At 37.7% G+C, this 16,748-nt stretch overlaps 1 protein-coding gene across 3 annotated transcripts in view; it reads left to right on the forward strand.

Annotated features, from left to right (window-relative positions):
* The window catches only part of AKAP6 (A-kinase anchoring protein 6), a 529,420-nt gene that overhangs the window by 447,467 nt on the left and 65,205 nt on the right, over positions 1–16,748 (forward strand). For all 3 annotated transcript variants that reach the window (XR_003681883.2, XM_028495685.2, XM_028495686.2), the window contains exon 12: positions 9,040–9,255. Coding sequence is in view for 2 of the 3 variants with exons in the window: in XM_028495685.2 (XP_028351486.1) it covers positions 9,040–9,255 (216 nt within the window). In the remaining variant the exon portion in view is untranslated. The remainder of the gene's footprint in view (positions 1–9,039; positions 9,256–16,748) is intronic.

Genomic DNA, 16,748 nt, shown 5'->3' on the forward strand with positions numbered 1-16,748 from the left:
CTTCCTCTTTAGTTCTTCTAGGTCCTTGTTAAATGTTTCTTGCATTTTGTCTATTCTATTTCCAAGATTTTGGATCATCTTTACTATCATTATTCTGAATTCTTTTTCAGGTAGACTGCCTATTTCCTCTTCATTTTTAGGTCTGGTGGGTTTTTACCTTGCTCCTTCATCTTCTGTGTGTTTTTCTATCTTTTCATTTTGCTTATCTTACTTTGTTTGGGGTCTCCTTTTTGCAGCCTGCAAGTTCGTAGTTCCCGTTGTTTTTGGTGTCTGTCCCCAGTGGCTAAGGTTGGTTCAGTGGGTTGAGTAGGTTTCCTGGTTGAGGGAGCTAGTGCCTGTGTTCTGGTGGATGAGGCTTGATCTTGTCTTTCTTGTGGGCAGGTCCACATCTGATGGTGTGCTTTGGGATGTCTGTAGCCTTATTATGATTTTAGGCAGCCTCTCTGCTAATGGATGGGGCTGTAGTCCTGTCTTGCTAGTTGTTGGGCATAGGGTGTCCAGCACTGTATCTTGCTGGTCGTTGAGTGAAGCTGGGTCTTGGTGTTGAGATGGAGATCTCTGGGAGATTTTCCCCGTTTGATATTACGTGGAGCTGGGAGGTCTCTTGTGGACCAGTGTCCTGAAGTTGTTTCTCCCACCTCAGAGACCCAGCCCTGACACCTGGCTGGAGCACCAAGAGCCTTTAATCCACACGGCATCAATATTTAGCTCAAAACAAACGTGGCAGAAGGAGAGTGTTTCTTTGTCTGTTCTCACTTTACAAACACTGCAGATGTTGTTCTCATTCAAACCAATTCTTACAAACTGCTCCTCTTCATTCATAGTGCCCTGTTCAGCTTCGCGCGCCGCCACAGCTGATCCGCACGGCCCAGGCTCCTCCACCATGCTTTTTAAAATGTTGCAAAAGTTATGGTTTCTTGGGCATTCCCTGGTGGTGCAGTAGTTAGGACTGTGCGCTTTCACTGCTGAGGGCATGCGTTTGATCCTGCAAGCCGAGTGGCGTGGCCAAAAGAAATCTGTGGTCTCTTGACCTTTTCTTATGTGAATCCCCCAACTGTAATGCCTGTCCTTCTTCCCCTCCACTTTTTCGAACTTCAGCAACTTTCGTGGCCTAGTTCTAGTCCTATGAATCTTTATCTACTCCAGATGGTAATCTCCAAAGCCAATGCCCATAATTTAGCATGTATATCAATTGTACATTACTTTTGGGTCACTGCTTCACTATTCACAAGGCACATTCACCTCACTTACCTTATTTAAAACCTACAACAACCTGATGGGTTAGAACTTATCAAAAACCTTTGCTTTGCATTCATAGCTCTCATTTTGAGTAGCCAGAGGCTTCTGTTTACAGCCAGATTACAAGCCCGTAAGATCAGGTACCACATCATATTATATGCCTCTTATCCACCAATGCCATTCCTGTAATGAAAATTATGGTGTTTGGCACATAATTGATATCCAATAAATGTTTATTGCTATAAGAAATATCATTCATGTGATCTTTGCCAACCTTGCCCCCAAATTATGATACTGAACCAACCAGTCAAAAGCCTCTTCTGGAGAATCATAGAAGTACCAGTATAGCCTCTCATTTTTCCCGCCTGCTATACGTTCTTCTCAGACCATGGCTGTAGGCAGTAGCATTACCTGATGCCTTGTACCTTCCAAACAGTCATCAAGGTTTTGATTACTATGTAAACTCTCTGAGAGCAAAGCTTCTATTTAATTTAGCACAATGCCAAATATGTTAGTCATTAATTAGTAAATGACTTACTTGATAAAAATAACCAAAAAGAGTAAAATCCCCCAATACAGTACTCAAACAATCAGCATTCTTTTTTTAAATTAAATTTAATTTTTTTATATAGCAGGTTCTAATTAGTTATCTATTTTATACATATTAGGGTATATATGTCAATCCCAATCTCCCAATTCATCCCACCACCACCACCCCCTCCACTTTCCCCCCTTGGAGTCCATACGTTTGTTCTCTACATCTGTGTCTCTATTTCTGCCCTGCAAGTCGGTTCATCTGTACCATTTTTCTAGGTTCCATATATACGTGTTAATATACGATATTTATTTTTCTCTCGCTGACTTACTTCACTCTGTATGACAGTCTCTAGATCCATCCACATCTCTACAAATGACCCAATTTCATTCCTTTTTATGGCTGAGTAATATTCCATTGTATATGTGTACCACATCTTCTTTATCCATTCGTCAGTCGATGGGCATTTAGGTTGCTTCCATGACCTGGCTATTGTAAATAGTGCTGCGGTGAACATTGGGGTCGATGTGTCTTTTTAAATTATGGTTTTCTCTGGGTATATGCCCAGTAGTGGGATTGCTGGGTCGTATGGTAGTCCTATTTTTAATTTTTTAAGGAATCTCCAGACTGTTCTCCATAGTGGCTGTATCAATTTACATTCCCACCAACAGTGCAAGAAGATTCCCTTTTCTCCACACCCTCTCCAGCATTTGCTGTTTGTAGATTTTCAGATGATGCCCATTCTAACTGGTGTGAGGTGATACCTCATTGTAGTTTTGATTTGCCTTTCTCTAATAATTAGTGATGTTGGGCAGCTTTTCATGTGCTTCTTGGCCATCTGTATGTCTTCTTTGGAGAAATGTCTATTTAGGTATTCTGCCCATTTTTTGACTGGGTTATTTGGTTTTTTTGATATTGAGCTGCATGAGCTCAGCATTCTTAATTATATTAAAATTCTGGAGATCATCAAGCAAATACTAATAATATAAAGTTATCACTGGCTGAAAAGATTATTCATTGATTCATTAATTTTTTTAGCCATTCAATAACAATTAAATAATTGGGGTTGGGAGGAATTGGGAGATTGGAATTGACACATATACACTATTGATATGATGTATAAAATAGATAACTAATGAGAACATACTGTATAGCACAGGGAACTCTACTTAGTGTACTGTGGTGACCTAAGTGGGAAGGAAATCCAAAAAAGAGGGGATATATGTGTATGCTGATTCATTTTGCTGTACAGTAAAAACTAACATAACATTATAAAGCAACTGTATTCCAATAAAAATTAACTTAAAAAGGGGGCTTCCCTGGTGGCACAGTGGTCGAGAGTCCGCCTGCCGATGCAGGGGACATGGGTTCATGCCCTGGTCCGGGAAGATCCCACATGCCGTGGAGCAGCTAAGCCCGAGAGCCATGGCCGCTGAGCCTGCACGTCCTGAGGCTGTGCTCTGCAACGGGAGAGGCCACAACAGTGAGAGGCCCGCGTACCGCAAAAAAAAAAAAAAAAAAAAAAAAATTAATTAAAAAAATAATTGATCACCAATGGGTGTGGTCTTCAGGCTCTTGGCTACAAGTGTGACTCCAGAATCAGAACTTACAACTTCTATTTTTATACTTCTAAAAAACTACTCAACTAGATTAATTTTCTTATCTGAAAAACTAAGTTCCTCTGTTTTCTGTCGAGCAATGTTCTCAAACTTTAACATGCATTGTAATCACCTGTAGGGTTGGTTAAACCATGCCTCATTGGGGCCCACCCCAGAGTTGCTGAATCACAAGATATGGAGTGGCACCAGGGAATTCTTGTTTCTAACAAGTTTCCAGATGATGGTAATACTGCTTGGCCCGGGGAACACACTGAGAAATTTTGCTCTAGAAAATTTGGTCACAGGTAGCAGACTAAGAGAAGACAATTGCTCACCTCATGTAATTAGAAAGATAAAATACAGAAAATGAAAAAAAGAAGATAAGCACATGAAAAAGTGTAGAAAACCCTTGCAACAAAGAGATGGAGCTGTCTGCTTTTATATGATCCTATTTAAACTAGAAAAATGTGCCTATCTTTTCACTTCTCTCTTTTCTCTCTGTATATTTCCTCACGCCAACTACGTTGAAGGCACGTACATATCATATACATATACAGATTGAAGTTTCTTTGTTGTGCTTGCCACATAGAAGGCATATTCAATAGATAGTGTTTAAACAATTGATTCATCTAGAAGGTAAAGTCATGTTTGACTTTATAAATGGAATTGCTTCATAAATAATTTTTTAATTTGACACATTACCTAAAGTCCCACCACTTTGTTTCTATTGACCTACCTAATGATGTTACATTAACTGCTAAATAAAATTATGTAAGAGATATGGAGACAAATTTCTTTGGAGTTTCTCAGCTAGATTTAATTTTTTTCTCTCTGCGTTTACCATATACTTGGTTTTGGTATTTTTTGAATTTCATTTTCCTCCTCATGTCTTTTTTCTCTGTTTAATTCTTACATTTTACTTATTGTGCATTTTGGTTCTTGGTCTAATTGTAGTTCTTTAATTGTAGGCTTATTTATATCCTTTTGTAATAGGAGATGACAGTATTATTTAATGTCAAGAATATGGGTGTACATTTGACTCTTGAACAACATGTGTTTGAACTGTACAGGTCTACTTATACTCGGATTTCTTTTCAACAGTAAATACTACTGTACTCTATGATGAGTGGGTTGGTTGAATTTGCAGATGTGGAACCCTGGATACAGAGGAACCCTGGGCTGGACATAAATTATAATCAGATTTTTTATTGTGCTGGGGGTTGGTACCCTTAACCCCAGCATTGTTTAAGGGTCAGCTGTACAAGTAAATATAATCATTCTATGCCATATGTGTGCATATATACATAAATTTAATGTATAATGAAGAATAAATTACCAATATTGGAAACCTTACCTTCAGTGGTGTTAAACTGAAGCCAGTGGCAGGAATGATGTTACATCACATTTGGCTCCATAATATGAGTGGTTTCAACAGTCAGAGAAGTTCATAAAGCAAGTCAGGAGAGGAGAAAAACCCCACATAAACCAAAAACCCCTTTGTATGACCACTGGTGAATTGAAAATCAGATTGATCGTTTATAAGTATAAAGCAAAAATCTTCCATCTGTTGGCGGCTCTCTTATAACATGCCCAAAAAGATATGTTTAAAGGGTTGGAGATTTGTAAAGGAAAAAACAAATTAGAAATTTTGATTTTCACTTCTATATACTTCTCAACTTTTATAGCAAATATGCTTTTTGAGTAACATGAGGAAGTTGAGTAGAAGTGTAAAATAGCCAAATTAAATAGGTCATTAGAGAGTTAAAAGTAGAACACCGAACTATATTCCAACAATTGGATTCTGAAGTGATACTAAGACAATGACCTCCATACTAACAGAGGTAGCTTTGTAGGAAAAAATTCCTAAAGATTACCAAATAATAATGATACTAAATACATAACTAAATACAAAAATAATGATAATTAAATACATAACTAAATACAAAAGCATTTGGAATATCTTTCTCTTAGATATATTGATAATTAGTTCTTCTTTCTTTTTACATTTTCTTTCCTACTTCTTTTCTTTCTACTTTTCTGGGAAGGCAATATGACTGTGCTTGGGAACCAACATGATCTCATTGGATATCCAGGACAATGTTTCAAAACTGGCAAAATTGAAAAACCTTATAAACTTTTCTGTTCCTTACTTCCTTTTCCATCTTCTTTACTCTCTCTTTTCTCCAACACACTGGGTACTCCCAGGGTCCCAGGCTACTTGCTACTGGACCTTCTGTCCTTATAACCACAGCCACCCAACTTGGACCATCTGGCTCACATTGTTTCCCTGAAGATTTCACGACTCCTCCGATAGCAACCTGCACAAACTTCTGTTAGCACCTACCTCTCTGTATTATTCTTGGTACTGTATAGTCCACCTCCAATAGACTCTCAGCTCCTTGAGAGAGGGAGCAGTAACTTGCTCCTTTTTGAAGCCTCCATGCATGAAACAGTGCCTGGCAGATGCAAGGTGCAATACACATTTGAGGAGGTCTGGGAGGCAGGGATGAGTCTGTCTTATTTCTGTGCCTTACCTAGATTGCTTAGCTTGGGTTTCTGTTCTGTTCTCTGAAAATGTAAGCCAAAAATAGTTATAATAATAATTTTGTTCCTATGTAGTTATATTTAACATTTCTCTATGCATAGTGTATCATGGAAATAATGTGAACTCTACTGATTCTAAGAAACATTACCAGCAAATGCACTGATTTTATTTAGTATGTTTGTGATTATAAATAAGCATGTACATTTTAATGGTTGTCATGGAAACACATTTATGTAAAAGAATGTTATCTTATCAATTATATCACTTAGATGTAAAAAAGTACTGAAAAATATGTTGGCCATGTAAAATTCCCAATGTTCCTCTCCTTTTAAAAGTAATGTTATTTCCGAAGTGTGCATATAGAATAAATTAATCTAGAATGTACACTAAGTTCTTTGAATATTTAAAACTTTTTAAACTGCAGAATTGTGGAGATCTGAAAATCAGATATTGAGTGTCAACAGTTTTTAAAAACAGCTAACACAGTTTTAAAACCCGTAGACTGTCATTAAGATGTGGGGTGGGGATCATCTGGATACTTAAATACTGAATACATTCCAGATACTAATAAAAAGTTATGGCCAATCACCTTTATGAAAATTTCCCCTAGCAACCTCACATGTCCTGTTTCAGAACTTTGAAAACGCCTGTGAGGTGAAGGAAGCCCATTTGGGCTGCTTTGTGAATATCACCTAATGTGGCTATGCTAAGTCCACACATACCTTTAGTGTCATCCATGGCAAATTCTCATTTAGCTAAGAAACATAGGGACTTTTTGTTGGCTGGAGAAATGCAGTCATTATTTTAGTCAACTTAAAATGGAGTTTTGCAAGATCCAGTTTTGTGGCATGGAAACATCTCTTGATTTTTCTAGCCCTTTATTTTTAACAATTTAATGACAAAACACAAACAAAAACCAAAATCTTCAATATATATATTCATAGAACTCATTTGAATCAGTCCCAGTTGGCTATAATATTATCTTGAAGTGTTTAATATTGGGCCAAAAAATGGCATATATTGAGTGGGCTTGATAGTTTGACTTGCTCAACAGTTGTTCTAGAGCAAGAGAGCAAATGATTGAAGGGCATGTGTGTGTGTGTGTGTGTGTGTGTGTGTGTGTGTGAGAGAGAGAGAGAGAGAGAGAGAGAAATAGAGAGAAGGAGAGAGAGAGAGAATGCATGTGGGGAGGGTCAATTAGTAGGATTGGGAGAGGTAATGGAAACAATGCCTATTGCTCTGTTAGACCCTCAAGTTTTATCTTTGAATGTGTAAGGGTTTCTCCTGTGTGTGTGTGTGTGTGTGTGTGTGTGTGTGAGAGAGAGAGAGAGAGAGAGAGAGAGAGAAATAGAGAGAAGGAGAGAGAGAGAGAATGCATGTGGGGAGGGTCAATTAGTAGGATTGGGAGAGGTAATGGAAACAATGCCTATTGCTCTGTTAGACCCTCAAGTTTTATCTTTGAATGTGTAAGGGTTTCTCCTCATTCAGCATTGAACTAATGAATAGCATCAGTAAAGAAATTTGTCAGACCTGGTGGTTCTATCAGGAGTTATATAGGAAAATAGTAATGATCCCTAGGAAAATAAATAAGGGTAAGTTCAAGAAACATAACAAAAAATGCTCTACTGGTATAAACTGAATAATAAAATTCCTAGTCATATTTTGCTGTAAATAGAGGTATGGGAATTTGTCATTCACCTTATTTAAAATTCAAAAATATTAAAGGTACAGGTTCTCTCATTACAGAAATAATAGAATTCCAGCTATTACTGAGTTAGTGTTGTTTAAATGGCTATAGCATGTATTATATCAGTAAGTGGAACATCTGTATGAGACGTCCACCTGCTGATCTACTACCACTCTGCACATTTCAATGAACTGCACTTAATCATTTTAAGACTTCTTCTAGGGCTTCCCTGGTGGCACAGTGGTTGAGAGTCCGCCTGCCGATGCAGGGGACACGGGTTCGTGCCCCGGTCTGGGAAGATCCCACATGCCGCAGAGCGGCTGGGCCCGTGAGCCATGGCCGTTGGGCCTGCGCGTCCAGAGCCTGTGCTCCGCAACGGGAGAGGCCACAACAGTGAGAGGCCCGCGTACCACAAAAAAAAGACTTCTTCTAATGAAGCCTTATCTAGATTAACATTTTAAGCACAAATACTTTTAGGCATTAAAACTCTAGTACTAAATGAAATTGCATTGTCTTGTTTATCCTTGTTGATTAATAAGCAATCTGTTAACTATTAGAACAGTCCAATTGTGGCAGTAGAAGGAGATTAGTAATTCAGTGATGTTTGTGGATATAATCATCGTTTCTCCCAAAGGCTTTGAATTAGAGTATCACTTACACACTGTCCGTAGGCAAAGAAGAGATATAATATTTTTAGACATGTGTACCCACTATTTTGCTTGAATCATTCAGCTTAGGGTCACTGCAGCAATACAAATGCTCTGGGGGCAAAATCTTACTTTGATGCATGCATATCCTTCTTAAATAGTGTGAATGTCTATTAAAAGAAACACAGCAACTAACAAATAATGCATTAATAATCCAGTATCCTAATTTATATTTTCAGAACATTACTGCTTTGTTAATCAAGTTTCGGAAGAGAAATGTTGCTTATCGTTTTTTTCGAACAATAGCTGTTATATATCAATTTTTTTGCAATCTTATTTAACTTATTTCCAGCCAGTAGAAGAGTAAACTTTTGGCTCCAAAGAATCTAGGAGTAAATTTGGAAATACTCCATTTCCTTTTGGAGGTCTTTTCTGTCTTTTATGTTTCCTATGACCTTGAATCAAAGCATGTCAACCTGTTTGGCATAAATGCTTTATTTCATTAAGTTAATCACCTAGATATCAAGGTGGGACCCAACATTTTAGATGTAGAAATCAGTTTAAAAAAAGAAAAGGAAAGAGGAATGAGATACAGCTAAATTCATTGGCATCAGTTGGGTGTCTGTAGAAGATCTCTAATCCAAAGGCAACTCCAGCGTCCTTCTTGTCCTATTGTTCGCAGCTGAGCGTATCACTACAATTTAAAATTACGGTGGAAGAGCGTGTTTTATGTTTTAGGGAAATCTGCCCTATAAACACTAATGGATCGGTCCCTCTTTCTGTTGCAGTCCCTCTGTTGTGAAATAAAGCAGCGACGTCGTGGAGTGGCCTCCATCCTGCGATTATGCCAACATCTTCTGGATGACCGGGAGACCTGCAATCTGAACGCGGACCACCAGCCCATGCAGTTGATCATTGTAAATCTTGAAAGAAGGTGGGAAGCCATTGTCATGCAAGCCGTCCAGTGGCAAACACGGCTACAAAAGAAGATGGGAAAGGAACCTGTGAGTGATGATTTCTTTTTTAAAGCACAATGCTCTCTCATTTTTCTTAGAAAAAAGAAATTCTTTCAGGGCTTGGAAAATGTGTTCATCTTACAGGTGGTTTTGCTAACTAAAGGGATAGCTATCTCTAACCGCTTAAAGAAACTACTTTTATCATACAACAGAGATTCATTTGCCTACCGATAAGATGCATTTTAGTCTCATTGTCTTTTAAAAAATTCATATGGAGACTTTGCTTAACCTTACCAAACTAAGGTTTGGTAAACCTAACCAACAATATCATTAATCATACAATACCCCATGAAGATTTTGCTAGGAGGTGGTTTACCACTCTCGGAGCATATGTAGCAATGTGTATGCTTTACAGACAAGGCAACAAAGTATACAGTTTACCTTTTCTTTACATGATATGAATTAACACCATCCACGTGTAAAACAATCTCCATTGCTCCTGCCTAGAGCTTCTTCCAATACAGTTGCATTGCTGAGAACTAGCAAGTTTCCTCTGAGAGTTTTAATGCAGTGCTCAAGGTAGAAGTCGGGACCCCTTTTAAGAATTTTCCAAATTGACTGTAAATTCAAGCTGTTGCTAGATGAAGGAAATATATATATATATAACTAGAGTTGTTTTATTATAATGTAGAATACACACTCGTCCAGAAAACCTTAAGGGAGAGGATTTATTGATAAAAAGATTACATTCCCCAAATGACCTTGAAGTTAGTGTCTGTTAGTTGAAGGCCTAATTCTCGTGTTTGACTTTCATAAATGAAATACACACACACATACATACATACATACAATGGAAATTTTTTCTTGTATATTTATATTATCAGGTCTATGTCTTTGGAAAGTTCAAGATTCAAAATTGTAAAATCAAGTATAATAATCCTGCCACTGAAAAACAGGCTTCTCCTATGAATTCTAATTTTAACAAAACCTAAATATTTAGGTTATCTGATGTGTTTGGTATTGGGGACTGGGAACAGAAGGGACAATGAAGCAGTAAGCCTTCTCACTCTTTTTGCATCTGTAGTTATGTTGAGTCTAGGGGGTGATTTTATCCTCAATAGTTTACTTTAATTGTTTTGTGCTGAAGTCATTAAATTTCTTAAGACTTCCAAGTTATTACCAGTAATCAGATTCTATATAATTGGATGTCTTTTCTTGAAATGACCTATTTGTTGTGAAGCTATTTAGCTAGAGTGTTTTCTTTTCTTTTTTCTTCCTTCCTTCCTTCCTTCCTTCCTTCCTTCCTTCCTTTCTTTCTTTCTTTCTTTCTTTCTTTCATTCTTTCTTTCTTTCTTTCTTTCTTTCTTTCTTTCTTTCTTTCTTTCTTTCTTTCTTTCTTTCTTTCTTTCTTTCTTTCTTTCTCTCTGAGTGTTTGAAAGCATAGAAGAGGTTATTTTTTATTCTATAGTTTGAAACATCTAAGCATAGTAGTAGTGATAATAAAATTTACACAAAAACCAACTGCACCTGGAGAAGCTCTTAACATTTTGGAAGCATTCAAGCTGCTTTGGAGGAAACAAAACTGGGTTTCTTTGGAGATTTATTTGAAATCGTATGATGAGGGATGCAGGACCGGATCTCTGCAGACTAGCTGTAGACATTTTTGTCCTACTTCTGTGGTAAAGTGGTGAGCTTTAGCTTTGAAACGCTGGCTGCTTCTTAGAGACTCAAGCTACTACAGAGAGGTAGATAAAAATTGCAGATGGACAAAACACCCCCTTTTCTTTAGGTTGGCTGCTGAATGTTAGGTTTTCTGGAATTATGAGGTAGCAAATAAGGTCCTCTGTGCTAAACAAGATTGAAAATCACTCGAGAAAGGGATAAAAGAGTAGCAAGTGGCACTAATGCCAGCAATACAATGAACACTGTGTACCTCATTACATTGGAGATATTTCTTGCTCTGATCTCTGTTGGTTGGGTGAAGAGTCCAAGTTGCTGTGATGAGCAAACAAGTATTTTACCAATGTGGGAAGCTGCCTTTGTAGAGACTCAGAAGCCTCTAAGTGGTCTGTTTGCTTTTTTATCCTATGTCCCCACCCCGATGCCATCCCCTTCTTGTGTACAGGGACTTTCATTGCTATATTTCCAGGTCCTGGGACATTCCTGCATATAGTAGATGTTTAATAGACATTTGCTAAATGAATGAATACAAGCTTTCAATTGATAAATTTTGTTTCATTCTGGCATTTGGTTTGGAGTTACTATTTCTATATTAATTCTCAGTGTTCATATTCTCACAAAATGGCTTTGAGTGTTATGTTCCTATCTGAATATTTCACCTTCATGAGATCACCAAGGAGATGCCTTTTAACCTTTCTTCTTGCCTGGTAGGGTCAGTTTTTCTAAGTTTTAAAGTATGATATGAAGTCCCCCATGGTATACTCTCTTTTCTTCAAATTATTTCTGAAGGAAATTCTCTATGAGGTATTGAATAAAGTCATTCTGAAAGTGTGGGCTAGGTTCTGGCACTTAGAATTGGAAGCTCTAATTCTATCTCCGTGTTGTAGAATTTTCTTAGTCACTTTGGAAATAGCGTGTATAAGAAATGTCACCTAATCGTCTATCCAGTGCTCCTCATTTTTCATGTTACATCTGTTTTTGTGATGATTTGATTACTGTTGGTCTTCTCCACTAGTCTGAACAAGGCAGCCACACGCCAGTTTCTGCTCACCTTTACATTCCTAAAAGCCCTACATAGTATGCAGGACTTAACAGGTACTCCATAGTATTTGTTAAATAAGTGAATTTTCTCTAAGTGATGCTCTATAGTTATCAGTGTTAGAGATTTAAAGGTAAACAAGATATCCTCCTTCTCCTCAAAAAGTATAGTTAATACAAATATGCAAATAACTATGATGCTAGTTCTATTGAGGTAATTATGGGCTTCAAGCTTACAGTTAATACTGACAAAAATATGGAAACTCTTTCCATAGTATTCAGGAGAATTCAGATAAATGTACAAATGTCAATTAAGCAAGCTTCTCTATTTCTCCTAACTAGGTAAATAATGAATCTCTCTCTCTTTTTTTTAACTGGAAGAAAGCAAGAGATCTTGTATTAAATTCTGGGAGTTAAAACAGACAAAACCCAAAAGCATCTTTCTCCCTTATCATCAAGATTTGAAATTGCATAATTATTTGACACTACACCTTGTTCTTTCTACATTCAAGCTCTTTTCCCAGACTTATTTGGTTTATTTTTGTGTTACCTGTAAAAAATGATCTCTGTCTATACTTTTTATGCTTTAATTCTAATTTTCGTTTGAATCATATGTTTTTATTTCTAGTCTCCTGCCTTCTTTCTATGATTCAGTCTCCACATTTTGGCTAGCAATACCATGTGCCTGAATTACCTTAGATTGTCCCACTTGCCAAAATAGCGTTCTGAATTTGTGATGCGTTAATTATAGAGAACCAGGATTTTTTCTATTAAAAGTTTGAATCTCACTTCCTACAATAGATGCAAATTAAAATATATGAGACAACCATGGAAACACCAAGAATCCATACTAATAATCTATACATCTACTCAGATTAATCATTAGCAAAGAGAAGATAACTTATTGATGAAGGCCGTAGACCCTCTTCCTCTAAAAATACATGGGTAGACTTCCACTTCCAGCCAGGATTGAGTAAAGGACCAGGACCCTTCTACCTGAAACAATTTAAAAGCTGGGTAAAATCACAATTTTAAGACCTTGGATACCAGGCAATAAAGAGATGTGAAATGATTGAAGTGATACTATGATTACTCAAATTTCTGCCTAGACAGTTTTCAGGTCACAGTGTGCAAAGAGGAAATCCATGCAGAGACTAGCATTATCCCTGGGTTGAGGGGACAGGTCCAGGAGTCTGAGGAGGACAAGGCAGCTAAAGTTGCTACAAGGCATAGTACCAGAGAGGAGAGAGCTGCACAGAGAGATGACTCTAGAGCTATGCAGAGGGATCCTTTTAAATCTGCAGCAGAAGAAACCACCTGAAAAAATTAGAGGGAACAATCCCTGGAGCTCACACACAGCTGGGAATAGTTCCTTTTCCCATCAGTCACAGTAGAATCCTTATTATTCACAGGGCATGTGACACAGTACCGAGAACAGTTTTGCCTTAGTAATGGGTCAAAATTAGATTAAATGCTACTCTAGTCTTGCCCAAAAAGCTTAAAAGCAAGACCTGAAAGGATCAAACTCTTTCAAAGTTATTTAACTATATCCCAGTACAAAACTCAAGAATGCTTATAAGCATCTAAGTATCCAGCATGCAGCAAGGTAAAATTTATTGTGTCTGGCATCCAGTCAAAAGCTTCCAGTGTACATAGAAGAAGTAAAATATCTTTGAAAATGAGGAGAAAATTCAATTAATAGAAACAAATCCAGAAATGACATATTATAGATTTAATAGACAAGAACATTAAATGTTATTTTTCTTGCATTCCATATGTTCAAGAAACTAGAAAATACATTGAGCTTATTTAGTAGAGACATTGAAGATATCTGTCTAAAATCAAACTTCTACAGATGAAAACTATAATAACTGAGATAAAAAATACCCTGGATGGTGTTAACAGCCAAGTAGACAGTGTGGAAGCAACAATTCATAAACCTGAAAACATAGCAATAGAAACTGGCAAAAATGAAACAAAGAGGAAAAAAAAAGACAAAAACAAAAGCATGGCATTAGTGAGCTGTGAGATAACTTCAAGCAGCCTAATGTATATGTAATTGGAATCCCTGAAAAAAAGTCAGAGGGAGAAACAATTTTTGAAGAAATAATGGCCCAAATTTTCCAAATTTGATGAAAACTATAAACCCACAGATCCAGAATGTCAACAAACCTTAAGCACAAGAAACATGAAAAAAACTACACCAAGGGGTATTCTGTTCAAATTGATTAAAACCAGTGATAAGAGTATCTTCAAAGTATCTAGAGGAAAAAGATACATTATATACAGAAGAATAAGAAGGAAGAGTTATAGCATACTTTTTTCAGAAATAATACAAGTCAGAAGATAGTGGAACAACATCTTTAAAGTATTGAAAGAAAATAACCCAGAATTCTATACACAGAGAAAATACTATTCAAAAAGGAAAACAAAAATAAATGGTTTTCAGATATCAAAACTTTAAAAAAATCATCAGCAGCAGAACTGCAAGAAATGTTAAGGGAAATCCTTACAGGAAAAAAGAAAATGGTATTAGTGGAAGCCTGAGTCTGCACAGAGAAATGAAAAGCACTAGAAATACTTACTGTGTGGGTTAATATGAAATGTCTTTTTTCATCTTATTTAAATCTCTTTAAATGATAATAGGTTGTTTAAAGCAAGATAATAGCAATGTATTATGGGATTTATAACATATGTAGAAGTAGAACATATGACAAAAATATCACAAAGGCCAGGAAATGGAACTATACTATTGTATGGCTCGTATATTAAGTATAGTATCACTTAAAGATATATAGAATCACTTAAAGATGGATAAGTGGTATAGAATGGTATAGAATCACTTAAAGATAAATAAGATAAAATACATACTATGATTCTTTAAAAACACAAGAAGCTATAACAAATAGGCCAACGAAAGGAAAGGAAATCATTTTAAAATATCACACACAATGCAGAAAAAGAGGAAAAATAGGAATAAAGAACAGACGTAATAGACAGAAAACTGAACTAAATGCATCAATAATTCTGTTAAACATAAATGGACTAAAAACCCCAATTAAAAGGCAGTAATTAACAGATTACATTAAAAAAGCAAGACTGACCTATATGTTGCCATTTTAATTATAAAGAAAAAAAATTAAGTTAAAAGTAAAAGGATGGAAAAATATATATTAAGCTAATGCAATTAAAAGAGAGTTGGAGTGTCCATATTAATATTAAACAAATTAGATTTCAGAGCAAAGAATATTACAAGGTATAAAGAAAGATATTTCTTAGTGATAAAATGCTAATTAATCAAGAGGACACACCATTACTAAATGTTTGTGCTGTAGTAACAAAACTTACAAATTCATAAATCAAATACTGAAACAATTACAAGAAGATAAGAATATACAATTTGGGGCAGAGATTCCAATACTTTTCTCAATAATCGATAGTACAAGTAGACAGAAAATCAGTAAGGATATAAAAAACTTGAATCACACCATAAATCAACTTCACCTAATTGACATTTAAAACACTCCATCCGGGCTTCCCTGGTGGCGCAGTGGTTGAGAGTCCACCTGCCGATGCAGGGGACACGGGTTCGTGCCCCTGTCCGGGAAGATTCCCACGTGCCGCGGAGCGGCTAGGCCCGTGAGCCATGGCCACTGAGCCTGCACGTCCGGAGCCTGTGCTCCACAACGGGAGAGGCCACAACAGTGAGAGGCCCACATATCGCAAAAAACAAACAAACAAACAAACACTCCATCCAACAACAGGAGAATATACATCCTTTTCAAGTGTTGACAGAACATCTATGAAAAATGACGGTCTTCTGAGCCACAGAGCAAGTCTCAAATTTAAAAAACATTCTTATTACACCCTGTTCTCTGACTATGATGGAATTAGTTTAGAAATAAATATTAGAGGAAACGGGCGCAGAGCTACCGAAGAGACAAGAGACTTTTTCTTGCCTCTTTGTTTCCTGGTGCGAGAGGAGAGGGGATTAAGTGCACCGCGTAAAGGAGCTCCAGAAACGAGCTTGGAGCTGCCGAAAAGACAGGAGACTTTTTCTTGCCTCTTTGCTTCCTGGGGCGCGAGGAGAGGGGATTAAGGGCACCGCGTAAAGGAGCTCCAGAAACGGGCGCGAGCCCCGGCTGTCAGCGCGGAGAGCAGAGACGGGTGTGGGACGCTAGGGTTGCTGCTGCCGCCACCAAGAGGCCTGTGTGCGAACACAGGTCACTTTCCACACTGCCCCTCCTGGGAGCCTGTGCAGCCCGCCACTGCCGGGGTCCCGGGATCCAGGATCAGCTTCCCCGGGAGAATGCGCGGCGTGCCTCGGGCCGGTGCAGCATCATGCCGGCCTCTGCCGCCGCAGGCTTGCCCCGCATCCGTGCCCCTCCCTCGCCCCGGCCTGTGCCAGAGCCCCCGAATCAGCTGCTCCTTTAACCCTGTCCTGTCTGAGCGAAGGGCAGACGCCCTCGGATGACCTACACGCAGAGGCGGGGCCAAGTCCAAAGCTGAACCCCAGGAGCTGTGCGAACAAAGAGGAGAGGGGGAGGTCTCTCCCAGCAGCCTCAGAAGCAGCGGATTAAAGCTCCACAATCAACTTGAAGTTTTCCCCTTTTTTTCTTTTTGTGAGTGTGTATGTGTGTACTGCTGTGTGAGATTTTGTCTGTGTAGCTTTGTTTTCACCATTTGTCCTAGGGTTAGACCGACCCGTTTTTTGGGGGTTATTTTTTTAATAGAAATTTTTCTTCTTAATAATTATTTTTTATTTTAATAGCTATATTTTATCATACTTTATTTTGTCTTCTTCCTTTCTTTCTTCCTTCCTT

Source organism: Physeter macrocephalus, chromosome 11, assembly GCF_002837175.3.
Source record: "Physeter macrocephalus isolate SW-GA chromosome 11, ASM283717v5, whole genome shotgun sequence".
Taxonomy (NCBI): Eukaryota; Metazoa; Chordata; class Mammalia; order Artiodactyla; family Physeteridae; genus Physeter; species Physeter macrocephalus.